The sequence below is a fragment of the Vigna unguiculata genome, chromosome 3 (genome assembly GCF_004118075.2).
Source record: "Vigna unguiculata cultivar IT97K-499-35 chromosome 3, ASM411807v1, whole genome shotgun sequence".
NCBI classification, from domain to species: Eukaryota; Viridiplantae; Streptophyta; class Magnoliopsida; order Fabales; family Fabaceae; genus Vigna; species Vigna unguiculata.
The window spans coordinates 40,823,509-40,841,638 of record NC_040281.1 but is presented as its reverse complement, the minus strand read 5'-3'; the positions used below and the strand labels follow the sequence as shown (position 1 = coordinate 40,841,638).

The 18,130-nt window shown below is 31.0% G+C and overlaps 2 protein-coding genes across 2 annotated transcripts; one reads left to right on the top strand and one right to left on the bottom strand.

Moving 5' to 3' along the window:
• Positions 1–229: 229 nt before the first annotated feature.
• Positions 230–5,563, bottom strand: LOC114176064. The gene is made up of 10 exons (XM_028060969.1): positions 5,256–5,563; positions 4,043–4,112; positions 3,502–3,626; positions 3,177–3,285; positions 3,021–3,084; positions 2,878–2,933; positions 2,643–2,750; positions 1,505–1,654; positions 751–921; positions 230–678 (listed from the first exon to the last, which is right to left on the bottom strand). The coding sequence occupies exons 1-10, from the start codon at positions 5,546–5,548 to the stop codon at positions 445–447; spliced, it is 1,380 nt and encodes a 459-aa protein (XP_027916770.1). The 5' UTR covers positions 5,549–5,563; the 3' UTR covers positions 230–444.
• A 4,575-nt stretch (positions 5,564–10,138) lies between these two features.
• Positions 10,139–16,051, top strand: LOC114178236 (bZIP transcription factor 16-like). Its single transcript, XM_028064033.1, has 13 exons — positions 10,139–10,434; positions 10,980–11,090; positions 11,173–11,229; positions 11,314–11,388; positions 11,938–12,027; positions 12,133–12,192; positions 12,350–12,528; positions 13,379–13,433; positions 14,516–14,558; positions 14,662–14,945; positions 15,018–15,095; positions 15,181–15,306; positions 15,552–16,051. Exons 2-13 carry the CDS (start codon positions 11,022–11,024, stop codon positions 15,681–15,683), a joined length of 1,248 nt encoding a protein of 415 aa, XP_027919834.1. The 5' UTR covers positions 10,139–10,434; positions 10,980–11,021; the 3' UTR covers positions 15,684–16,051.
• Positions 16,052–18,130: the final 2,079 nt, after the last annotated feature.

Sequence of the window (18,130 nt, the reverse complement as noted above, 5' to 3'; positions counted from 1 at the left end):
CAATTGAGATAATTAAAACAATAACAGATATTTTAAATTAAGATAATTAGATTAATTTTATTCACATAATTCAAGTAATACATTTTTTATTTAATATAAATAAGATAAATACATGTAATTTGATATTATAATTTTTGTTTAACTTTTAATATATTATACACAGTGAAATTTATCATTTTTAACATTATTTTTTCTTTTTTTTTTCAATACTTTATTTTAACATTGTAAATTAGAAAAACAGTTTACGGACACTTATCATTTACTTTTGAACGTCAGTATAAACAACAGTTTTTGTAAATATGCAAGTTATGATTTTTACAGAAAAGGGTAATTGCCAGGTTTTATTTGCTTAGTTGTAATGTATGTCAGTGCCTATCGACTTTATACTATATATTTCTAAAGCACTTGTGTTTACATTTGCTATAAGTAGATAAAATGGTGATCTTATGGCCTAAGAAGTTTAGGTCCTGCATTAGAGGCTATCCAGGATGCGATCACATCCACAAGCATATCCATGTCCTTTGATACTTCTGCACGTAGGACTCTGGAATCCATGCCTAGTGAGTTCCCAACTTCTTTGGCAACTGTCTCCCATGGAGTTCCTACTGTAAGATTTGACAAAAGTTCACTCCCACGATTAACTGCATCGGCCATTGCTGGTGGAACATCTGGTAGGGCCTGCAAGGTGTATAATACAACTTATGGATAATAACTCTTTGGGAGAAATGAAGTTATTTTTTCTAGAAGTACCTGTTGTAATGGAAGTCCGTGATCTCCAGCCAGCTTGCGTATTGACATGTCAAGCACTGAGCTAATGGCTGATTCTGAACTGAGCACCTGAGCTAGAGTTGAAGTCTCATCAATTAAATCATCCTTGAATTTTATCAGCAGATTTCTGGATATGCCATAGTATGATTTTATCTGAGAAATTGGAAAGCATTTGATGAGGAAATGAAATGCAAACTAAGAAGAAACTCAAACAAAATTTAGAATGAAAAGTTGCTGCATTGAGAAATTACAGGAATGTCAATAAACAGGTTTTGATTCTAGACCCTGATTTTAGTGTGCTACACGCTTATTATCAGTGATAAAATTGAACTGGAATTGAATGATTATTTTTATATGAGAATCAAATTGTTTGCCAATACCTCGTACAATCTCCGATGTGCATGATATAACATCCCCTCCCCCTTTTTTCATAAATAAGATGCAATATGAGAATAACTTTAGCCTGTAGGATTGTGCAATAAATATAAAGAACCTACACCCTAAAATGGCATTCAGTTAAATTTGTCTTTTAAAGTGTGACTACCTAAACCATGAAATGAATACGATCTATAAATTCTGCAACCTAAGAATTTGATGCAGTTAAGAAAATGGTTGCAATATTAATATTAATTAGAAATAATATTACGCAAGCGGAATATTATAATTCTAACTCTATTGTAAACAAAAATATATATACTCGTTGCTGAAAATATTAGAAATATGAGATGTCACATACAAGTCGACGTGTCTCCTCAGGCTTTGGAGAAAATTCTTCTCTTCCCTTAACCAAATCCATGTACAAAGGAGGGAGCTGCTCAACTAAAGGAAGAACTTGCTTCATAATGGGTGGGCTAACGTTTTCCAGTTGTTTCAAAGTCATCTCTGCCTGCAATTATCTAAGATTAGTCATCCTAAAAGTAAAACGAATACCGTGCAAAGGAGTACTTTTGGTGCTTGAAAACAATAAAATCTATCCAACAAAGTCTTCCATGCTAGATATAACAGCAATGAGTATCAGAGCAGAGCAAGGAATGCAGAAAAACAGGGAGCATTGAAGCAAAATCCTAAAGGTATAGTTCAATTAAATTCCACTATGCAATCACTGCCATGCAGAAGTTGCACTTAAGGGAAATTACAGAAAGCTCTCTCGGGACTTGGTCTCATACGGGGCACTTGACTCCCTTAGCTATTAATATCATATACCAACAGCCTCCCTTTAGATATCCGAAAGTTCAACGTTTAATTCATTGATGAAACTCTCTTCAGTTGGATTTCCCAAATTCCCACATTTCGCTTTCAAAAGAATTTTGTGAGAAAAAGCAAATGTGAGAGATGCAATAATGTTTCATGGCAAGAAATAAGTATTTAATTTCTTAAAAAGTACTTTTCTATTTGAAGTTGCTGATTTTTCTTTTACATAAACTAAGAACATCTTGAGAGGGTGCCTAAGAGTTTGACTAAAAAGACATTATTTGGGTGAACAAATTAGTAAAACACTTATTCGATAAACAATTATTAAATGAAAGCAGCTTATTCATAAGCTAAACTATGAAATTTCTACAGGAAGGTAATAAGCCACTTCTGAGTCTAAATAATAAGCTTTTCTATATGCCTATTAAGTCTAACCAATTATACAACGAAAAAAACAGACCAGATAGTGATAGAAGTTAGAATTTGTCTATATTGGACAAAACTGTCTTACCAATTCTTTTTTCAACAATCCTAAGAGAAAGTTGTTGTAATAATATGCAATAATTTGGAAAGGAACCAAATTTTATTTCACATACCACAACTGAGGATGTTGATATTTCTACTAGAAAATATTAACAAATGTTTCCCTCCATTTCGAAGTAAGATTATAAAGCAATACTGACCCCAACTCGTAGAGTTGGTGAAGAAAAAATATCTGATAGAAGTGGACCAAGGGTTTGTGCCATTGGGACAAGCACCGGAGAGAACAAAGGAACAGCTGAACTTGCTTCCTGCAAAGGTGAAGTAAAATTTAGTCAATCATCATCAACTACAGAGAATTCATACAGAGGGAAATATTGAGAAAATATCTCCTCAGCTGAGGTAGATTATATATAATTTACTTTCTGGATGGCATACCTTGTTATTGAATGCCATGAGAACATTTCCAGATCTTTGCACTGCATATCTTGATCCTGATAAAATAATTAATTTATTGATTATCTACTAATCAAATCAATTTAATCCGTACAATCAAGTTTAGGAGAAGAATTTTAAAATACCAATCAGAAGATGGACCACTGATCCCAAAGAATGACCAACACCAAAAATAGGAAGGTCTTCGATCTGAGTAAATGAGTATCATTTAACATTTTCATTTAAAAAAGAAAATTGAAAACAGAAAGAAACAAGCCCTTAGATCACAAGTTGAAACTTACTGTTTCTTGCAGTGCGCGATAACACCTATCAAATTTGAACTGTACTTCATCTGCAATGAGGAAGTGATCAAACCCACTAGCGTACGGGGTTGCTATAATCAATATACCCCTAGCAACAGAAAGGGTTTTACGATTAGTTTTTTCCATCGGCAGATCATACATTTATGAGTCTCAAAATGATCCAGAGATGTAGTATATTTCATTGAACTAATAAGAGTTTGTCAGGGATTTAGAACAAAACAACCAAAAGGATCTACATTAACATAAACAAATTCTGGGACAAGAATGTAACTCAGGATTTTGGGAACAGAACAGAGGGACTTACTTTTCCGATAGACGCTCAAGAAACCATCGGTAGGTAAGCTGAGGGGCAGCTCCAACAAATATACCTCCAATAAAATGTACTACGAAATTGGGTCTGGAGCTTTTTGGTTTAAGAATCCAAGCTCCCTGAAATTATAAAATGAGTATGACAAAGTAGACTGAGAAAGACTCCAGAACAAAGGACGGTGTAACTGTTCTTTCCAATGTGCATCAGTGAAGAAAAAACCACATTGCTGCTTTTGGTATTTCAGAAAAGCTTCGAGCTATAAACGCACGTTCAGAGGTGATTGTAGAATACAAACTGCTTGACTATTCTAGAAACGTGTTTTAAGAACTCAGATTCCTCCCATATATATTAATTGCATTCAGCAGCTTCTTCTCGATAGATAAATAAAGAATCATCTTTATAAAATCACTCAGAAAAGGATATAGCCTTGTTCAAAATAACTTTAGATAATACCAAACATACTACAGAATGACAATCTGCCTGTATGATGAAGAATTTGAAAAAACGCGCCATTATCATCCAATAGAGTATATACCTCAACTTCACTCCAGTCTCCGGAACCCCACCAGCCATCCTGTGATTGTCTAACAGAATCTGTAAGTAATCTGCTAAGAAAGAAAATAAACGCATGAGTTGTAGTATGATTACAAACTGCAGTTTTTGATACCTAAATTGACAGTTTAAGGATATCTTGGGCTGTTTACTTCAGTTTTTGCATAAAATGACTGTATTCAGCACAGATATTTGAAGATTGAAAAAATATCTGGCATTTTTAAAAACTAAAAGTGAAAAAAAGAAGAGTAAACCCTTAATTTGAGAAAAAAAGTTACTGGTTTAATCTTTTGCTTTCACTTTTAATTACAGAAATATCAATTTTCACTTATTTCCAATTTTCCAAAATATTTCTACAGGAAACAGTGAATTAATTTTATGTCCGCCTCCATATTAGAAACAGAGTCCAGATTGGATAAAAAGAGAATGAAGACATGGAGAAGTCTAGAATCACTCACACGTAATCACCGTGCTAACACGAATTTAGCAGAAAGAACCACTTTGACTCCTTTAAAAATAAGATGGAGATTGAATTGCGGACAAAAAAATTGAGGAATAACATTGAATAGACTCCTCAAATATCATGACCGAAAAACCTATTAAGCCTTTTCACTGTGAAGATTAAAAACACAGCATTTCTCAAAAACAAACATTTCTTAGATTTTTCTTTCTGTGCAAAACATAAATTAAAAATTGGTTAGACATATATGATTTAGTCTCTTTAATACCTGCATGTAAAAGCTTATTAAATCAGTCATGTAAAAAGTTATCAATTGTCATCATCACTCCCTTGCATGTTCTTAATTTGGTCATTGTTATATATATATATATATATATATATATATATATATATATATATATATATATATATATATATATATATATATATATATAACCTATTTTAAATCCATCTTTTACAGACTAAATTAAAAACATACCAGGGTAATCAAATCGACATAGACCAAATCTATAACATTTTGCATCTTCTAGGGAGACTGATTTTATAATACTTCAATAACAGAAACCAAATTGGGACTTCGTTATTAAATAAAATATGTTTAACCTTAAAAATTAATCCCTGATGAGTATATAACACTGAATCTAAGGTATCATAACAAAATTCAGATTGAATCTCTTCCATCAATAAGCATGCAGAGAAAAACACAAAAGCTAATTTTAAGGTAAACGGAAAGAACCTCTCGATTCGACTGTAAACTTGAATAGCTTCGGATTGAGGTCGTTGCTGTTTATTATAGTTGTCATCGTTGAGATTATTAGAGGCGCAACAGATTCTGGTAGCGGTGCCAAAACGACGCCCATAATGAACAGAGGACTTTGCGTTTAATTTGTGGGAATGTGCAGTGTAGAAATTGAGATTGAGACTGTAGGTGGGTGTACACAGCGAGGTAGTCATGGCAATGGTTTTCGTCTCTTCCAACAGCTTCCAACTGTTACGGTTATTGGGTGATTTCTGAATTGAATCAAACATTTACACACAATCTCTTTATGTGTTTGGGGCGGTTTCAAACAAACCGTCAAGTCAACCCACCCGAATCAACTGGGTTAGATTCTATTTGTCGTATCGTATTCAATTAAAATTAGTTACGGAATTTCAAATTTAATGAACTTATTTATTTATTAATTGTTATAACTATTATTTATATACATATAATGTTATCATTGTTTTATAATTATTAAAAATATTGAAATGTTTATTGCAAGATGTGTTTCATACAAATAACAATTTTTTTTTAAATTGTTCAACTTGATCACTTAATCCAACTAAATTATAATTGAGTTAATTTGTTAAATAAAATAAAAAAACTCAATCCAATTAAATTTAAGTGGATTTAAAAGAAAATAGACTTAAACTTCGCTTAATCCTCTCACTTTCGGTCAAATGTGTTTTAATATAATTAAATCTACATTTTTATTATTTGGGAGATGATTCTTGTTTTGCATTCATTTGAATAAAAATAATAAAAGTTTAGATGTATTTTAGTTGAGTTTCTCCTTAATAACTTATAGAAGATTGAAAAAAATCTATCACTTATCAGTAAATTAATTTGAAGACACTTTTTAAATAATTTATTTAGCCCATTAATTTATTTGAATCTATTATCCTATTACTCACCTTTTGTTAGGTTTCATTTAATAGAAAAATATTATTAAATAAAACATCACAATATAATATAATTGAAAAAAAGAGAAAATATTAGAATAATTATTACATTCATCCAAGATATACATGCTATCCAAGGACACAAAATAATCCAAGGAAGAACATAAGAAAAGAGTTTTCCAAAGAATGCTAAAAGAAAGGAGTTTATTTATAGCATCCACTCTAAATAGCAGTGTCACCCTCCATCTGATCAGGATCAACAAGCTCTTCTTATTTGATCACATCAATTTTGGTGATCATTTAAAAATAAAAGACAAACAAGAAAACATAAGCACAAAGAGAAGAGTAAGCCAGTGAAAATAAAATGAGCAAAATAATAATCAAGCCACTTTAATTACCAAACATACAAAAACAGAAGACATACTAACTCAATTATTCAGATACATTCATACATTTAATGAAATCAGATTCACTAAGAACTTGCACTTGTGGTGGTCTCTATGGTTGTGTAGAGCCATTGCCAATGGGTTTCACCCTGCCACACACAAGGTTAATCCATGATCATCTAAGGTTATTATCGTGCCTTAGACTAGGACTTCCTGTTAATCTCAGGACATGAATCATTCTATCCTATGTGAGTATGATTGATCATTAGAGTGTCAGGATGTAACCTTCCTTAAATCCATAAATCACTACATACACTATATTACCACCAATTTTTTTTTCATGAAATTCCCACATCTTTCACATATGATCTCAAAATAACCCATATCCCATGCTAAAGACATCAAGTCAGGTCTCAAAATACCACATCTCATACATCATGTTTTTAAACTCAACTCGGACGATCAGAGGTTAAAAATAAGAAATTTAAAATTCTGCCGCATTTTCACTTAAGTGACAGGAGTATCAGTTGAGCTAGATATTCTCGCTTAAGCGAAGGACTCTCGCTTAAACTAAAAATTAAAAAATCTCACTTAAGCTAAAAATTAAACAGAAACAAAAAGAGTTTCCGTGATTTTCTCACTTAAGTTAGAAATTCTCATTTAAGTGAGAGGACTCGTTTAAAAATTATCATCGCTGAAGCTAAAACTTTTTCTGGCTATTTTCGCTTAATTTAGATTTTTCTTGCTTAATGTAGAATGACAAATTTTCACCATTTTCTTAGCATGCAAAACCAACAAAAACACAAACTACTCAAATTCAATACATTCATCAATTCAATATATTAAGACACAATTAATGACCAAGATAAGCAATTTATTTCATTTCAAAATTTTCAAAAAACCTAACTTTTCTGACCTTAAAGGTATACCAAAATTTATGAGAAGAAAACTCTAAGGAATTTTGAGCACCAAAACCCCAATTTAACTTAAGAAACCAAAACACAAGAACACATTGATGATCTAAAAGGAAGTATAATCCACATAACAGGAAAGGAGATGGAAGTTTGATTTATAACTTACGCGGAGGAAGGAAACATTCAATTGGATTTGAAGAGGACTCTGTGGTGATCCCAAATCTGGGCTCTGTTTCCAGAAATGATGAAAATTCAAATGAAAAGTAAAAAAAATAAGTTGCTTGAGAGTGGAAAGAAGGGAGAGAATGGAAAATGAAGAACTCCTTTTGTGGTTGAGAACTAAAACTAACTTTGATTTTGCCGAAGTAAATTGTAAAATAAAAGGGTTTCACACCTTTAAACTATTAAATTATATATTTTTATATATTTTTTTATTTTTCTCTTTTGTTTTTATTTTGATTTTTTTATAATTTGGATCTATTTGATTGTTTTAAATTAATTATCATTTTTTAAATGCTGGACATAATTTTAAACTATTTTTTATTTTATTGAGATATGAAGCATGATATATTAAATTCACTTGTATAAAAATAACAAAATCCGTATACCAATAGAAATTATCATAAATATGATAAAAGTTACATGAAAAAAATATGAGCAGCCGAAAAAAAACACTAATACCTAATTTAATTACTCGTCTGTGTGACTTATTTTTTCATCCAATTTCTATTGTGTACATAGTTTAGTGTTTTTTTTATATAAAATATTTTTTGTCTTAATTTTCACAAGTTTTATAAAATACGTCATAATTTTATTTTTATACTCAAATAAATTTTAAATTTTGTCAATTTTGTTGAATATTTTATATTCAATTTGATTTCTATATTTATTATTTTTTTTCAATTTTTTTTTCAATTTTTTTAACATAAATCAATTTTGTTCCTTTCCATTAAATTTAATTTTTATATTAAGATTCATATTCTTATTAAATATATTAAAATTTACAACATTATAAATTTTATATTAAATATTATTATATCATTAAATTAAATCATATTAATTAAATTAAGTTTAATTTAAAATAATAATTTATATATATATATATATATATATATATATATATATATATATATATATATATATATATATATATATATATATATATATATATGCGCGTGTGAATGTTTTAAAAAATTAATATTATTTATAATTTAAAAAATAGTCTAATTCATAAGTTTGATAGTTAACATGATTTTAATCTATTTAACTAGCAGGCTAAATAGATAGGGAGAAAATGGTACCCTCCAATTTAGGTCACAGTTTTTTATATAGTCTAACCAATTCTAAGGACTTCTCAAGTAATTATGTTTTCACAAACCTATTTTAACAACTCCATTCAGAGGCAAGTTCATCTTTCTTTCATTGGCTTGTAACTTCAATAACAACTTAATAGTGAAAAAAATATACTAAATCTATAAGATTTCAACGATTAAGTTCATAATATTTTAGATTTTGGAACATTTGAAAAACCAAAGTTAAGGACAATTTATAAATTTATGAAATATATATAACTTAGTATCTAAAAAACAAAAAATTAAAAAGCCCTCATCATAAAATAGAGCAAATTCTGTTGAGTTACAGGAATTCATCAAATTGAGAGATTAAATTGTAACGTATTATTGAATTATTGAATATCCTGAATCTTTCAGAATTAACAACCAATTATTAACAAAGTCAACGTTCAACTATACTTTTATAAAAGTTTCCATAATTTGCGATATCATATCACTGGAACTTAAGAATTGTAGAGTTGAATTTAATCAAAGATAACAGAATAAAACAAAGAGAGTTGCATAACATAAAGGGAAAAAAAAAATAATCAGAGGAAGTTAAAAATCCTTTCATTTTTTAGGAAGACATAATAAAATTATTAAATTGCAAGAGTCAAACTGACCCCATTTGTATTTGTTTGATTAGTAATCTAACTCAGAAAATTATTATTAATTCGAGTCAGAGGTCTGATTTTTTTTTTCTATAGTGAATTTGATTTCATAAGTGAGTTTGTACCTACATATTTATGATTCTCAAATAAATGTTTTCACGAGATTTGTTTTTCATTTAAAAAAAAAAAAAACTGAAGTGATGGGTTAATAACAACTTTATTTTGTTTTCAAAATAAAGAAAACAAAGTGGTTGCTCTCACCTTCTGCTATCTATTTATTTATATTATAGTGTTGTTCAAATCACATTTTTGCATTTTATGTCGGTGATTAAATTTCTATTGTTTTTATTTAATAATAATTTAGGGATGACTTATATGGTGAAAATAATTAGGAAATAAACCATAAACTAATTTATCTACACATATACAAATTGCATTTGGTTAATGTTTTTCTTTTGAATTCAACAAGTGTGAAATGATCAAGTACCAAACGCAAGCAAGATGAATTTTCTTGAAGAATTTTTAAATTAATATACATAATATACATTTTTTTATTCGATTAAAACTTATATGAATTTGAATATTATTTATCTTAAAAAATAAATAAATATATATATATATATATATATATATATATATATATATAAAATAAAAACAGATTTTAGGTGCATACAATGTATTACAATTTTAGATAAGAATAAATATATGATATATTAAAAATTAGGAGCACAGCACGCCGGAGGAGTAAACGGGTATTCCATTTTGGTTCTTTCCGAAATCGAAGCATTAACGAAATCTCTGCCACGGGACAGCGACACCGTACGACCTGTGCATTGCTTTCTCACCGTCAACAACACACCGCCACCCGCTATCAAACCTCCACCTAAACCCAAACCAAACCAACCCTAATTCTTCCTCATTCTTCAATTCTTCCCACAAAATCGCCTTCTTCATCGTTTGCAGAACCAATTCCGCCCCAAGTATTTTTTCAATGGCCATCATGTATATAAGGTCTTCACTATATTTCTTGTGCTTTAGTTTTGTGAATTGCTTTTCTTTCTCAGCTGTAATTTGTTGTTCATAGCTCTCTTCCTCCACAATTTTAATTGTTCATGGCGCTGGATTGGTGGGTTTTATGAATTTCACCGTATGTATTTTATTTCGTGAAAAAATTGAAGTATTTGGTTATTTTTGCTGAGTCAATTTAGGTGGGGACTAATGTGGTAACGCTGTATTGTTAGGACACTGATGAACATGACCTATCAGTGCTATGTTGGTTTGGGGGAAATACAGGAGAGAAATTTAAGAAAAATAACATGGATTGTGGATTATGCAAAGGGGAATTGCATTAGTTGATTTTCTTTCAATATAACCAATTAGATGAAGTGTGTAATACTAGAATTTTGTAGAATAGTTTAACCCATAAACGGGTTGATGAAGTGTTTTGTCTCCCTGGCATAACTTTTCTTTTATGGAACTAGTTGTTGGTTTCCGCAGGAGAGTGGTTTCTGTGTCCGTTTGGCTGCCTTGTGATATAAGTTTTGTTCTTGGTGCAGAATGGTATAGTGTAAATTATTGGAAGATTCCTATATAAAAGCATGGGTAGTAGTGACATGGACAAAACCCCTAAGGAGAAGGAGTCTAAGACACCTCCAGCTACGTCACAGGTCTATCAGGGATCTTTTGTTTTGTCTATATTGACAGTTAAGAGTTTAAATGGTGACAGAAATATTTTATTGTCTTTTCCAGGAGCAGTCTCCAACAACTGGCATGGCGACTATTAATCCTGACTGGTCTAACTTTCAGGTTTTCAATGACAAAGCCTTAATTTGCATTGTGCTTTATTTTTGTCAAGCTTGGATTTTGACCCTCAATTCCTTAATGGTACAGACATATTCTCCCATACCTCCACACAGTTTCTTGGCATCAAGTCCCCAAGCCCACCCATTTATGTGGGGTGTCCAGGTATTCATGACATACATAATGATTGTTCTATCTCATTGCTACAATAATTTAGAATACTGTGTCCTTTGAGTTTGGCTTTAGAAATCTGAAGGGATCGTCAAAACTTAATGTTACCAATCCTTCGATGTTGTAAACGTTATTGTTTGCTTATGCTATTATCAATATTTTAACTGCTCTGCCTCTAGCCCAATTGCAAATATAGATATTGTTGTTGCTTCTCCTTGACAAGATATTATCATCGTTAAACTGAAATGGGTGTAACAAGTTCATTTTTTAATTTGATATATTTGGTTGTTATTATTTACACTTGGTTCTCATAATGGCTTAATCTATGGTGAGTTAGTAATGATGCCAATTCCTTGCATGTCTCAGGAATATGATATGTAGTTAGTTTTATTACACCAGGGAACTGTACATGTTTATCCAAAATAATATTCAAATTGAATCTATTGTGCAACATGAAAAATTTATATTTAGTCATATATTGTTGAATGCTTTGAATTTTCCATCATGTTTCCATTGGTTTATTGATGGTCTATTTACTTGCAGCATGTTATGCCTCCCTATGGCACCCCACCACATCCCTATGTAGCAATGTATCCCCATGGTGGCATTTATGCCCATCCATCCATTCCTCCGGTATTATTTGTATATTGTGCTTTCTTGTGGAGATTATATTGTAATTAGTCATCATAATTTAGAATTCATTAACCAATATTCGCATGTTTCTACCAATTTCATTAGGGCTCTTATCCTTTCAGTCCTTTTGCCATGGCTTCTCCAAATGGTATTGCAGATTCTTCGGTGAGTTCTTTTAGTGTTCTGCTTTTGCCATTTTTCTTTTTTGCTGTGCTCTCCCTGTCACTCACTTTGTCTTTCTTTTTTCATTTCCTGTCTTCACTCCTTCCTGTGCGCTAATTGTCTTTATCCAAGTAAAAGTAACCTACAAATTGACATGCAGGGAAATAACCCAGGCAGCATTGAAGTTGGTGCTAAACCTCCTGAGGTGAAGGAAAAATTACCAGTCAAAAGATCAAAAGGAAGTGCTAGTGGGGGTAGTTTGAATATGTGGATTACAGGAAAAAATAATGAACTTGGTAAAACAAACGGAGAATCTGCTAATGGGATTCATTCCAAGAGGTAAAATTCGGTTATTCATCAGTAGTTGTTAATTAAGGCCTCTGTTATTTGAATCAAAGTAATTTCATAATTTAGAAAACGTGGATTATCTGTAATATATGAAACTAATATAAATTTAACATAAAACACATTAAATCCAGTGAGATACTCTTATGAAGGAGCATGGGTCATTGTAGTCATAATAAAATGTTACAATTTATTTATAGATATCTTTTTTGTATTTACTAGTTTAAATTCTTTTAAAAATAAAGTAAAAATATTTTAATATGTAACCAGGATTATTTGAAGTGTCTGTGAAGTGTTTGACATGAATAAGTGTCTGACACACGTACAACTAAATCCAGCTACTATTTGGAATTGTCCGAGTTTTTTTCTTATTTGTTATCCCTTCCAGTGTTCAGCCGAATTGTTGTTTCTTAATATGTAATTAATCATGAACTGATATTAGTTGTGGATATGCTTTTGCATCATTCTAGGTCATTCAAATAAATCTAGTAATTGGGCTTGACTTTCTTTGGCTGTACCAGTATGCAGGTGTTTAATACTGCTTGAAAGCTTTTGTATGGAATTTCTTTGTGTTTTTTTCTTTTAGAAGACTAGAGGAACATTTGATATTTAACATGCCTATAAACTTCCTGATTTTTTTTTTGGATCAGACACTTCCTAATATTAATATTTTTTAGATTTAATACTGGGGCTTTATCTTTCTTGTCTACTGCAAAAATTATATTGGTAGAGTAGGGTTTCCAATCCAATGTATGGTTTATCACTTTATGTAAGTCTCTTAATTGGTTTTCTATTGCAATTGCATACTGTTTATACTTATACTGATGAAAATTTGGATTTGCAGTGGTGATAGTGCAAGTGACGGAACTAGTGAAGGAAGTGGTGAGAATTCCCAGAATGTAAGTTCTGTGCCACTTGTCAATATTTATCTATCCAAGAAGTGACAGCCTTAGATCTGTGTTGACTCTTGCATGCTTATTTAGAAAAATGACATCTGAAGGATTGATAAACCTCTTTCTAGAGTACCAAAATATAATTCTGTACCATTTTACTTTTCTGGCCTCAGTGGGCATGATATAATTCTATAAATAACTGTCCAAGGAGTGTAAACTCAACTTCTTAAAACTTTGGTGTGCAAGAAAATACCAGTTAAAAGCATTACAATAGCAAGTTTATGATTGAAAAAATAAGAAAGGTTGAATGGTTTTAGTAAAATTTTGTTACAAAACAGCATAAAGAATTAATAAACATTAGTCTCTCGTTTTGCTTTCGTAAATTCCCATCAACTCCTGTAAAAGTTAATTCATTTTTTCTGTAGACCTTCCTGACATTAAGCCAAATTGATTCTCTGCAATACTTATCTTTTCCTGTAATCCATGCTTAATTACATGTTCTCATAATTACATAGTATGACAGATAAGTTTTATATTACTGTATTTAACACAATTATGAATATCTTCTTGTTCTTAAGACTTGTATACAGGAATCAAGTGTTCTTCCTCTGCTTATTTGGTATCTCATACCCAAAACCTTTTGATTCCCCCGAAGACTAAGAAGGGCCACAATTAGTTGTTGTGTGGTGGATTAACTTCATATGCTAACCCAAAAAAAGAAATAGCTTCATATATTAATAGGGTTTTCAAATAAAACGCAATTACCATTGAACTGATCAATAGGATATATGAATTGATGTATGTTCCAAAGCTTTAAATATTAATAATATTATTATTATTATTCCCGGTAAATGTGCGTCAGGATTATTTCTGGTAAACCTTTGTTCCTAAAAAGCTTTGCCCATACTCATACGTAGTGTTAGCATGCTCATGTTTTGAAAAATAAGGATCTTCCTTTTATAGCATCTTAAGAAGGTTTCACTTGATCTTTAGAAACGTAATCTATTGTAGATGCTGCCCTTTTTTGTTGTTTTGTGCTTCCACTGCCTGGTAAGTATCCTTGGTATTTATTTCAATGAGTTTTGTAGGATTCTCAATTGAAATCCGGGGAGAGGCAGGACTCTTTTGAAGGTATGACAAGGTTATGTTTGGAAATTTTTTCGATTTGTGTGCTTTGTGTATATTAATAGCGTATCCATGTTACGGCTGAAACACTTGTTTTGCTATATTACAGATGAACCATCTCAAAATGGAAGTTCGGCTCCTCAAAACGGGGTACATAGTAGACCTCAGACACTTGTTAACCAAACTATGCCTGCCATACCTATATCTACTGCAAGTGCTCCCGGAGCAGTTCCTGGTCCCACAACTAATTTAAATATAGGAATGGATTACTGGGGCACGCCAACTTCATCCGCCATTCCTGCACTGCATGGAAAGGTTTCTTCTACTGCAGTTGCTGGGGGGATGATTACTGCTGGGTCAAGAGATGGTGTTCAGTCACAAATTTGGCTACAGGTTGTTACATTATTGGGTATCACTTCTCTGAACTTTTGTTTTAATCTTTATCTTTTTTGGTTAACTTTTTAGGACGAAAGAGAGCTTAAAAGACAAAGGCGGAAGCAGTCTAATAGAGAATCTGCACGCAGATCCAGGTTACGGAAGCAGGTGACAGAGAATACAACTCTTTTCATATTTCGGGTTGTAGGTCATATTGTCAAATTTCAAACCCTTTTGTGTGTACTGTTCTCAGGCTGAATGCGATGAACTAGCTCAGCGTGCTGACGTTTTGAAAGAAGAAAATGCCACTCTCCAAGCAGAAGTAAGCAGGATCAGGAGTGAGTACGAGCAGCTACTTTCTGAGAATGCTTCCCTCAAGGTGATTTTTAAATCTTAAAATGCTTTGATACCTCTTTTTTTTTTTGTCTATTATTCTGATTGGTAAGCACTGTTGCCCATACCATATACCTATTGATGACACTCATATTTGGACCCAGATTCAAGATGAGGAAAAGGCCTAAATGACTAATATGACTTTCTAATTTTCAATTCCACTCTTGCAACCATCAAAATTTATGCAGACCTAGTCTGCTATCTGATATATATGATATAATGTTGCTGCAGGAGAGACTTGGGGAGATACCTGGTGTTGCTACGCCTGGGAACGAGGATGTTAGGTCTGGCCAGAATGATCAGCATGTTACTAATGACACTCAACAAAGTCGTCAGAAGGAGGCTGTGCAGGGTGTTCATTAGGATCTTGCTCCCTGCTGCATGCCTTTTTTAGGAAGATAACCTAACCAAGTAGCAAGAGCAAGTTCTTGTTTTTGGATAGCTTTCGGCACAAATTGTATTGAAGGTGATCGTATGTAGTATTAGGATCTATTTATGTCATATGATCACTCATTCCTAATTTGTCATGTTTTTTTATGGCCAAAAACGTGTATTGTAGGTAGGGTGTGAATACATGATGGTCATACCTTCTCTGTTACTTCAAAAGTTAGTGTTAGCAGTAAGAAGCATGATTAGTGAAACTAATTATTGTCCATTATATGGATTCGGTGCTTCTGAGCAAATAATTAATCTGGAATATATGTTAAGGAAATGGAATGCAAGTTCAGTCATAAGAAAGCTTCAAGTTTGAGTATAGCTTTGACACCATCATGGATTTTTGTATGAATTATATTGCATTAAAATTATGAATGCATAATCTCCTATTTGATAAGTTATGAGGTTAGTCTGTACAACGGTGATTGTTCATTGTCATAACCATGGTTATCTGAATCCTTTTACATTTATTTTAAATTGTGAACTGAATCTATATTCTAAATAAAAGAAGTGATGACAAAAAATAAATTACAATTTTCTATATAAAAGTGAAATTAAATGGTTAAAGTGTTTAACTTATAAATATAGTACATGATCATAAACCATAAATTATTATTTTGTATTTTCAAATCCTGTCTACTGATATATAATTTCATGGATAAGTTTTTAGATTAATATTTTTTTTTTCTGTCTTCAATACGATATTTTTTAATTCATTCTTATCATCGCTTTTTTCTGTCTATCCATCTTTACAATTTCATTTTCATGTCATTGTAGTAATTGTTTTTATAAATCTTAGTGATTTTCTTAGACCGATTAAAGAAATAAAAAAACACTTTATGAGCATGATAACATTTATGATTAACTTAATTATACAAGTTTGAATATTTGAATAAATACTCTTGTCTGTATTTGGATCTACCTCTTTACTAGTAGTAAAAAAATTGTGAGTATTAATCCATTAAACATCACATAGTAGAGAAAGATATTTATTTTGAATTGGGAATTGGGTCTATTTTAAATAAAAGAAGTGATGACAAAAAACAAATTAAAACTTTATATATAAAAATAAAATTAAATGGTTAAAGTGTTTAACTTATAAAAAGAACACATGATCTAAAGCATAAATTATTATTTTCTATTTTCAAATCCTGTATCCTGATTTTATACCTCCATTGATCATTTTTTAGAACAATATTACTTTTATATTCTATCTTCAATATGATATTTTTCTTGTTCATTCTTATCATCTCTTTTTGTCCCTCTATCCATCTTTATAATTTCATTTTCATATATTTTTGTAGTAATTTTTTTTCTTTTTATTAATTTTAGTGGTTAAATTTCTTAGACATATTAAACAAATAAAAAAAAATTTATGAGCATGATAACATTTATGATTAATTTAATTATAAAATTTTGAAAGTTTGAACAAATACTTTTGTTCATTTTCTTGTTTGGATGTACCTCTCTAATAGTAGAAAACAGATACTGATATGCTCTGAAAGTTGCCGAATCAACTTGTAGTGGAGAGGCATTTTATGCTTTTGTTGCTGATAGTATGTTTTGCCTACTTACACTGCTAGAAGGTCCCCCTGGTATATACTTTTTTCTTTCTTCTGTGGTTAAAAAACGTATTATTGCTACTGTATTCATAGACTGGTTGAAGGGGATTTGGTTTTGGATCATGATACTGCCAACAGTAACAGGAATCTAGTAAATTTTTATTGGTTTTTAAGTGAATATTTATCAAAGTTTTACATGAAGTAATTGAAGAAGAAAGTAGTAGAAAAGTATTATAAAAGTAAAAAGTTGGTTTTGGAGTTGTCACCACAATTCAATAGATCTCTTGGGTGTATGAGAGGTTTGGATAGTTGTGTGTCATCGAAAAGTTTGCAATTTTTGCTAGAAAAAATTACACTATGAAGGATTTACAATTTTTGCCAGAAAATTGTACTATGAAGGGTTTGCAATTTTGGTCCACAAAAAAATTGCACTATGAAGGGTTTGCAGTTTTGGTCCATAAAAAATTGTAAGAAGGTTTGCAATTTTTGTCCAAAAAATTGCACTTGAATGATAATAATTCTTGTTGATTATTTGTGGATGTAGGTCTTGAAATGCCGAATTACATTAAATTTTTTATGTGTTTTTATTTGTATTTTTCTGTTCTTATTTATGAATATACTTCCACTAGAAAAAAAGATTATTTTTGGTGCGTGATTTTCCAACAATTTTTCTTTAAAGGAGGAGATGAAAATTGTTTTTAACCTCAATGCTAATAGTGACCCTGGGCGGGATGATTTTGGTGGCTATTTCTATCCTGCATCTCAGGATATTATTGGTTTAGATATGTGCAATGCTGTTAAGCAATTATCTTT